General features: G+C 42.1%; 1 protein-coding gene and 1 pseudogene across 2 annotated transcripts in view; both read right to left on the reverse strand.

The window, feature by feature from the left end:
* Ccdc191 (coiled-coil domain containing 191) overlaps positions 1–9,581 on the reverse strand; it is a 70,110-nt gene extending 60,529 nt beyond the window's left edge. For both annotated transcript variants that reach the window (XR_006147045.1, XM_042676711.1), the window contains exons 1-2: positions 9,452–9,581; positions 6,673–6,711 (exon numbers count right to left, since the gene is read on the reverse strand). Coding sequence is in view for 1 of the 2 variants with exons in the window: in XM_042676711.1 (XP_042532645.1) it covers positions 6,673–6,711; positions 9,452–9,541 (129 nt within the window). In the remaining variant the exon portion in view is untranslated. The remainder of the gene's footprint in view (positions 1–6,672; positions 6,712–9,451) is intronic.
* Positions 1,424–4,153, reverse strand: LOC122105637 (annotated as a pseudogene).
* Positions 9,582–9,731: the final 150 nt, after the last annotated feature.

Genomic DNA, 9,731 nt, shown 5'->3' on the forward strand with positions numbered 1-9,731 from the left:
AGCCACAGCGCCACTTCTGGCTTTTTTTCTGTTTATGTGGTGCTGAGGAATCGAACCCAGGGCCTCATGCTTGCAAGGCATGCAACTCTACCGCTGAGCTACCTTCCCAGCCCTCAATAATCTGACTTTTGACCAACTACTAAGCTTCTTTCATTTTCTTTTCATTTTTCTCATGTTTTGAGGGAACTCAACACCAAATTATTTTTTACTTTCACAGGTAGTACCAAATTAATTATGATATTTCACTAAGTTATAACATGTTTTTCACAATGTTTATGATTAAGTTATTTAAGTTTTAGATAACTTAATGAATCAGAGAGTGAATAACAATTTCTCAAATTACTACTCCTAAGAGGAACCTCCCATCATATATTAGCTAAGTACAGTTTCAATAATAATTTAAATAAGCAATCACTGTCCAAGTAGTCATTCAGAATGTCCTCATGCAACCACGAGAATTTAGAAATAACATAACCAAATCCACAAGATAGGAAAAGGGAATTGTGAAGGTGGGGGAAATGATCTTGGAATTTTGATTTATCAGCTTAATACAGAAAACACTTAACTACAACTAAGCCTCTGGCATTCTTCCTCCCCATAAACTTGTTTTCTCATATGATCAGAGCCCCTAGTCCTGCAAATTAGGTAGTGCCTTTGTTTTAATCCTTCAGAAGGAAACCTGTGGTCTTTTTTCTCAATCGTAAGTTGTTCTCTTTCTTTCCCCCTTTCTTCTTTCTCCCTTTCTCCCATCTTCCCTTCTTCCACATGTTAGGAAATCTGCTGACTCTACTTTCAAAATGTATTACAGTAACTGTGTCAACATTTTATTCTTTCATCAAGTCCTAATTGAAGGCCAGTTCCAGCCTGGTCATGGTCATTAAGGGAAAAGGGAAAGTAAAATTTGTTCTTTTTTTTTTTTAAGCTTGTGTTTTATACAATAGAATGTTTTCTAGAAGATGCCTCTTCTTTTAATAAAGTTTTGCAAAGCTCTCTTTGAGTTATAGCTGCAATCCACCCAGTGTCATTTTTTTTTTGGGGGCGGGGGGTCTGGTCGTGGGTCCTGAACTCTGGGCCTGGGCGCTGTCCCTCAGCTCTTCAGCTCAAGGCTAGCGCTTTACCACTTGAGTCACAGCGCCACTTCCAGGTTTTTTCTTTTTGCTATGTGGTGCTAAGGAATCGAACCCAGGGCCTCAGGCAAGCAAGGCAAGCGCTCTACCACTGAGCCAACTTCCCAGCCCCCACAGTCATTTCTTAATGAGATAGAGGATCTTTTAACACTACACATGTGGTGCCTAGTATGGACACAGAGTCAAGATTTCCCCAGCTACTACTTCTCTGAAGGTTGGTACCACTGGGAATACCAGCTGTTGCACAAGATCAGTGAAGAATTCAAACTGAGGTAGGAGAGAGTCTGGCATTTTCCGTAAGAGTTTTAGGGGAAAAGCCACCCCACAGAATGGGAAACATTTGTAACTTGCTCCTCCTAGCTCCTACTCCAGGACCTCAGGACCAGCTGACTGGACCCCCTTGGTTCCTTCAAACAAGACAATATTCAAGGCCACATACACTTACTTCCTGTGCCATGACAGGCCTATTATCATGCTGCTCAGAACAAGACAAAGTACCCCCAACTGGAGAGCATCAAGGAGTGTGAAGGATACCCATGGCAGCCTAGCTAGCAGCTTGAGCTCTCTGAAAGTCCCTTACTTCCTGAGGGGTCTGCAAGTATTGTTCTATCTCACTATCAGAAATGTTTTCATCTCCAGTCACTGTGGAGACAGTGGATGTGCTATGGATCCGTTTTGGGGGCTTCAACATGCAGGGTGGGAGGAGAAGGGCAGGACTGGCGGGTTGCTTCCCTTTGGGCACATCTAAGGAATTGTCCCCCACTTCTTCCTGTTCTTGCCCTTGTCCCTGAAGCTCCTCCTGGGACTCCACTTCTGCTGTCCCATCTCGAAAGGCCATGCGGATTAGCAGGTGCGGGTGTTGGAGAAGGTCATCAATGTGCTTAACCACAGATTGCTTGTCAAGTTTCAGAATCTGCAACCAGGCCAGCTGCTCAGCCATCTGCAGCAGCACGGCCAGCAGTTCCTGCAAGCGGGAGGCAGCAGGGTAGGGCAGGCCCACATTTGCCAGTTTACAAAATGGGGCAAGGGAACACGTTAGCCGATGTGAAGGCTGCAGAGACTGCCATGCTAGAAAAGCAGCTGCAGTGATGACAGGCAAAGGATGCCAACCGGTCACCAGCCATGTTTCATTGGCCAGCTCTCCCAGCTGCAGTGTTCGAGGCAGCATCTTGTCTTTGTCTTCCACATACTTGGCTGGCATAGATGAAGCTGCTGCAGTACGTCTTCACCAAGTCTGCCAAGCACAGAGATGGCACATTTAACCTCAGAAGCTCCACTATCTGCATGTAGGTGCCAGAAAACATATTCAGGTCTGCATATATCAGGGTGCAAATGGTTCTCATGGTAAGGGGCCAGTCATGCTGCCAGGAGGTGATTAAAACACAGCAGCCCACCAACACTTCCTTTTTCTGCAGCCCAGCAGCACAGATGCCAGAGTGCCTGTATGCCTTTTGGTAATAGGCAGTTGCTGTGTCCTCAAACGTTGGTGGTATCTAAAGGACTGGACAAAGGTCTCTCACTCGGCGAAGACCTTGTTGTTGGCTGAGACTAATTTGCTCATTTTTCCTGGTGCTTTGAGAATATGTTATTTCTCGGAGGTTGCACTTATCGGTATAGGTAGTGGTTAGGGTCCCCTCGGTGACCATGCAGCCGCAGTCAGAGCACACAAGCTGGCTCTGCAAATAGTGTGAGTCTTCCATGAGCTCAGTGGAGTAAAATCCAGGCAGGGCCTCCGTTCAGCATCACCACTACCTGCCCAGCACCCAGGAGTCTCTGCTCGCCTATTCCTACTTCCCCAACAGGACTGAAAATTTGTTCTTAAAAAGTGTATTTTAGCCTGGCACTGGTGACTCACACCTGTAATCCTAGCTACTCAAGAGGATGAGATCTGAGGATCGTGGTTTGAAGCCAGCCCAGGTAGAAGAAAAAGCTAAAAGTAGAACTGTGGCTTTGCTCAAGGCAAAAATATCCCAGGATAGTGCCCAGGCCCCGAGTTCAAGCCCCAAGATGGACTGGGACACACACACACACACACACACACACACACACACACACACACACACAGAATGTGTTTTTAGTTGCTTATTGCCATGTGAGCTATAAGCAACTCAAGTACAATTAGTTCTAAGGCAAGTGAGACTGACTTAGAAAGAACCAATCACTTTCCAAAGTTCATTATTCAGTAACAATATTACATACAAGAATCTAATTTGTAAAGGAACTATTGTGCAATCCTTATGATCTGATATGTGCTGCTCATATCACCACAGACAGCAGAAACAGAGGCCACAAAAGTGACCATTTCCTCAAGACCAAGAGATACAAAATATTTCTTCTCATACTCTCAGGTGAATATATTCACATAAGTTAAAAAAACCAAGTGCTTAATGCTTCATGAATAAATGTATATACAGATGCCAAAGAACTCCAAGGGAAATAGGACGGGATTAAGTGGTTAAGGTAGGTAAGGAGGATCGTTCAATGAAAGGGATCTCAAGCTGAGCTGTAGGGAAGGATGAGAACTTCCCTCTAGGAAAAGACAGGTTCTCTAGACTGAGAAATCAGCATGTATACAAAGAAAGGAAGCATCTATTTGATAGAGGAGATTGGCCTGGGAGGAGGAGTCACACAGGGCATTAATACTATTTCATATAGGTTGACTAATGGAAGACCTTAAATGCCCATCTGGAATTTAGTTTCATCTAATGATACACAGAATCACCCTAAGCTCATGTATAGAGTATAGAGTTGACAGAATGTTTACAAAGTTTAATCAAGAAGCAGACTATGCAGGAACAAGATGAATTGGTCTCTCAAATCAAGATGAAGCAAATTTACATCATGAACTGTTGTGATCAGTACCAGCCAAGCATGTGCCTGATTCTAAGGGATTTCAACATCCCTGAGGATGATTCTGTAAGGTCTCAGCCTCAGTTTCCTTAATCCTAATCCAACAGCCTTCCCTTCAATTTCACTTTAGGAATCCACTGACAAGTCACCTGGATGATATGGCAGACGTTTTTCATCCCTCAATTTAAACTCTATTGCTCCCATTCCAACATCCACTTTGTATCCATCTCCTTGTTTCAATCCTTACTCTGCATCACTAATGTTGGACTTAACAAAGTCTTACAGTCACTATGCGCTATTTTGTCTTCTGAATCTATGAATCTTGTAGAGGACTCCCCTCTGTTCCCACTCAGTGTGGATGTCTAGCTGCTATCTTACATCATTCTCAAATTCCTGTTCCTTTCAAAATAAAAACCTCAAGCCTGAATCAATCTAAATGAGCAATTTTTGGTACCATGAAAAATGATGATTACCTACTTCAGCTAGGTCCTTTATTGAAGACAGCCCTTCTCAATTTTCCTTTCCATGCACCATCCTCTTAGCCTTTTTTCAAAGAATAGCTGAGTGGACTTGAAGGGATCTGGCCCAAGGTTCTCATTGTTTAGAGTACACCCAGAGTTGGGATATATTAGGAAACAAAATCCTGAAAGAAGATGGAGAAGAGAACAGAGAGATAGTAGGCGAAGCAGAGCCGCGAAAACAGAGCCGCAAAAAAAGAAAATGGAGAAGGTTTATAGAAGAAAAAGATTCAGTCAGGGAGTCATTTAAAACAACAGTTTCTATGGAACGGAAACCGAAAGGTAATAGATGCTTTGTGGGGGTGGTACTGGGGGTTGAATGAACTAAATAAAAACTGAAGAAAAATAATTGTAGGCAACAGAGAATAGTAAGGTCCAGATTACATGTCTGAAGACATTAGATAAGAAAATAAAATCATTCAGCAATTAGAAAGAACATCAGGGTCAAATCAGAACTAATTGATTTTTTTCAAGATGGGAGATTTGAGAGCGTAATGAAGATAAAGCCACTGAAGGAGCTTTAGAAAAATTTTTAAAAAAGGAATGATAAATGTCTGAGTCAAGTAGCTAGAAGAAAGTAGTATAGACAAGACAGAGCAGAATTTTATCTTCCTGTTTCTGTGAACTCTTCAAATCTATAGTAACTTAGCCCACTGCTAGTTACTATAGCTCCACAGGGCCCCAGTATGATACTTAACAGTACTGACCAACCTGGAATTACTGCATATTGAGTACTCTTCTCAAGACCAGCGTATGTCATGTGGATCTATTTTGGTTGTCTTCTGAGTCAGGCCTTCTGTACTATCCTAGAGGCCTTCTTTGGCCTTGTCTACATTAATGTTGCCTACACATGCTTCCATTCTATCTTTAATTTTATCAGCTTTCAATAAATTATTTATGCCCCACTGAACTATAAACTATAAACTCTTGAAGGGAGAGGACTGTACTCTCCCTGTGTCCTGCTTTTATCTCTAGTGTCCTAAATATTAGCGTGCTAGTACTTAGTACACACTTAATAAATAACAGACAAATGGAGCCAGGTGCTGGGGGCTCATATGTGCTTAGGAAGCTGAGATTTGAGGTTCAAAGCCAGCCTGGGCAAGAAAGTCTCTGAGACACTTATCTCAAATCAACCACTTAAAAAAAAGAAACCCACCAAACATACACACACACACACACACACACACACACACACACACACACACACACACCACGAAAATGGAGCTATGGCTCAAGTGGTAGAGCACTAGTCTTGAGCAAAATAAATCTCAGAGACAGTGCCCAGGCCCATGAGTTCACCATGAGTTCAAGCACACACAAACACACACACACACACACATACACACACACACATACACACACACACACACACACGCCATACAAATGAATAATTGTCTAAAAATTACTATATTAGACCTAGCTTTTACAGTAATTATAATGCTTGCCAATTTAGATAAGTAATAATAATATATCTTTCCTTAGGTAGAAGGATATTTTCTTAGGAAAATGTTGCATGACTTGGAACTATGCAATGAATGAACTGACTATAACAGGTTACAAAATTGACACCCAAGAGCATGCTCTAGAAGAGGTTTAAAGGCACTTTTAACATATCTGGACTGAAAAATATACATTTCAGGACTGAAAGAGATCTCAGAGTTTACCTAGCCCAAACACCTCTGGAATGCTCAAATATATTATTAGCTTAGTGCTAAAAGGTGTTTAATAGTCCATTTGAATACTGCCAGTGACAGAAAATGCTCACTCCAGTTTTGGATTTCTGTAGACATTAGACAATTCTTGTGATGCACATATATCTTTTTCTCACTGGTCTTTGTATCAGAGTAAGTATAGTACAGTCTTTCTAGCATCTGAAGAAGACCACCACTCTTTTATCCACTGACTGCTTCCCTGATACTTTAATGCTCCTCATGTAAGACTCATAGCATTGAAAATAATGGATCTACACACTTGTTTTTTTCTTCATTCATATTAAATGATTTGAGGAAAACCAACAAAACAATGAAAAAATATTAACAAGTGTAACATTGAGGCAACATACATAATCTCATGGCGATAAAAACTGCAAAGTGTATTGGAGAGCTGCCAGCACTTCTTTTTCATCCATCAGCCTGACTCTGATTTTCCTTTCTATCTTAATTTTGAAATACCCTTACCTTCATCCAGTGTTCCACATTGTCAGGGTCAAAAGCAGGCTGCAGAAAATATATACACAATATTAATATATAGCATCATCTTCCTAAACTTTGCCATTTAATCTATCCTTCTGATTAATGCATGCAGGGGAAAATTATTCTTTATTCTGTCCTAAGACCATTTCATAAGGAAGTTCAGCACTGATTTGCAATAAAAGAACACAGAAATCACAGTATAGGAAGAAACAAAGCTTTCTCTTGGACATTGTTTCTATTTTATGTCTAAGCTTACCTGAAATTGTACTTTAATTGATCTGGAGTAGGGCCCAGGCATCAGTGTTTTATTTAAAGCTCACGATTTAAAAGTGCTAGAGGGCTGGGAAGGTGCCTCAGTGGTAGAGTGCTTGCCTTGCATGAGGCCCTGGGTTCGATTCCTCAGTATCACATAAGCAGAAAAAGCCAGAAGTGGCACTGTGGCTCAACTGGTAGGGTGCTAACTTGAGCTGAAGAGCTGAGGGACAGTGCCCAAACCCAGAGTTCAGGCCCCATGACCAACCAAATAAATAAATAAATAAAAAGTTTTTAAAATGCTAGACAGAAAACTCTTCATAAAAACCCAAAAGCCGGGCACTGAAGGCTCACACTTGTAATCCTAACTACTTAGGAGAGTGAGATCTGAGGATCAAGGGTCAAAGCCAGCCCCAGCAAGAAAAGTAGTTTATCTCCAATAAACTACTCAGAAAACCAGAAGTGGTGCTATGGATCAAGTGGTAGAGCACTTGCCTTGGCCGAAGAGCTAGGGGACAGTGCCCAGGCCCAGAGTTCAAGCCCGATGATTGGGGGGGAAAAAAAAAAGAATCCCAAACAAGCCATGCTATCCGGTAATTTCCTGCATAGAGAAAGGTGTATTCCTCTTTTCCCTCTTTTCAGGATTAGACTATAGCCACAGGCTTTCCTGTTTTAGCCATATTGTAGATATGGTTTGGTGCACAAGAACCAAATATTGGGACAGTACCAAAAGAAAATGAGGTAGAAAACAAATTAATTTCCACCCAGATCAGTCAGCTATTAATTGAACTAAAAAAATCAGACAATTAGGATGACTTTTTTTTCTACCCTCTAAAACTCTCAAAAGCTTGCAGAAATTCTCTCTACTTAATCACTTAACAAATGGAGGTATTTGCTTTGCTAAATATTGAGATGGGTTTTTAAATCAGGAGAGATCTAAATTTGTATACTGACACATAGAGATGGGAAAAAAAATAATACTCTTTCACTTTCCTAACACTTCAGCCTCAAAGGACCCTACTGATTAGTACAGCTGTACCAATGAATAGTTTGACACTGCAACAAAGAGTGAACTGATCCTTTTAAAACACTACTGACCTTTAAGGAGCTATCTGGTTTTGCTTTCTAAAAAAAAACTTCTAAAGATAACAATTAGCACTATTTACAAAAAGAAAAAAAAGCTCACTCTTTTTGGAATCCTAAGAAATTATCCAACATTAAAAAATATTTTATCTGGGCTGGGAAGGTGGCTCAGTGGAAGAATGCTTGCCTTGCATGCATGAGGCCCCGGGTTCGATTCCCCAGAACCACATAAGCAAAAAGAAAAAAAGCCGGAAGTGGTGCTGTGGCTCAAGTGGTAGAGCGCTAGCCTTGCTTGAGCTGAAGAGCTAAGGGACAGCACCCAGGCCCAGAGTTCAAGCCCCACGACCGGACCCCCCCCAAAAAAAACATTTTATCATCAAATCTATATTCAAAGATATTTGGATCCCATCTGTTATGTAATTGATACTTTGGTAGAAACTTCCGCAGTTTCCAAGTCTCCACAATGTTCTAGTCTGTACCCTCTAGTATCTGGGACAAGGTATTCACTAAGTGGAATAAGTTCTGTGCACTTAGTTGCTATATTTAGGACAAGCCACAAGCATACTTGCCTGAGGTCCTCACAAAGGGCCACAAACCTATAAAATTTTTGTTGTTTTAGGAAAGTGTAACTGAAGGGTGTTAACAGGTGGTGAAACTGCACTGGAAATGAAAGAGGAGGGGAAAACAAAACAAAGAAGCCTCTCCCATTTTAGTACTCTCATTCATTTTTACTTGTAAAAAGGTACTCACACCATGTGACTGTGATTCTGCATGTCACTTACGTATGCTTCAGTTAAAATTGGGTTATTAGTGGCTTTTTCTTTTTTGTCTTCAGGAGTTAAGTGTAACCAAAGAGGTAACAGATAGAAAGGGGATCTATTTTTGAATGTTGGTAGAATTTAAACATTCCCATAGGAATCAAGCAGTGATATATTCAATATCCACGGGGATCCATGAGTTCATATTAAATATGTAAGTACTTAAAATATGTAAATATGTAAAGTGATGGAGTTGGGATATAGGTAGAACATTCAATGCACTTATCTCACTCTAAATATTAGTGATCTCAGATTTACGAGAGAGACAGAGACAGAGACAGACAGATCGGACAAATTAGGCAGACAGGCAGGCAAATAGATATGGGAGAAGTTTCCTAACATTGGTGCTGATGGGCACTGCACACCTCTTGGTTTGAAAAGATAAGCCATTCTTCCATAACGCTGCCCACCAAAGCCGCGGGGTACCCGGCTCTTACAATAGAAGTCCTGACATCACTTTCCTGGAAGCAATGTAGAATTGGGGCAGTCAAGGCCAGGTAAGGATGCCCCTGGGGGAAGAGGGAGGAAGCACCGGAGGGCCCGCGGCTGGCTTCGGGCTGGGCAGCGTCGGGTGCCAGTCTCTGCCCCCCAAAGCTCCGATCTGGGATCACCTTGGGATTGAAAGGCCTTGTGAGCCGCTTCCAGCGACTCAGCTCCATCTTCTTCTTTGAGGTGTACCTTTCCTGGGGCGCCAACAGCATTTTCTAGGTTCAGGCCCGGATCTCGGCGGAACTTGCCACCACCGCGGCTCCTCGGCCGGAGTTCTTTGCAGGAGCACTGGGAGTTGTAGTTCTTCAACCTACAGAGACGGCAGGTGTCTGACGCCACCGAACCACATCTCCCAAGAGGCTTTGCGCAGGCGGCGCGCGTTCTCCCAGTTACCACGGCAAC

The sequence above is a fragment of the Dipodomys spectabilis genome, unplaced genomic scaffold (genome assembly GCF_019054845.1).
Source record: "Dipodomys spectabilis isolate Male_0828 unplaced genomic scaffold, ASM1905484v1 ptg000032l, whole genome shotgun sequence".
Taxonomy (NCBI): domain Eukaryota; kingdom Metazoa; phylum Chordata; class Mammalia; order Rodentia; family Heteromyidae; genus Dipodomys; species Dipodomys spectabilis.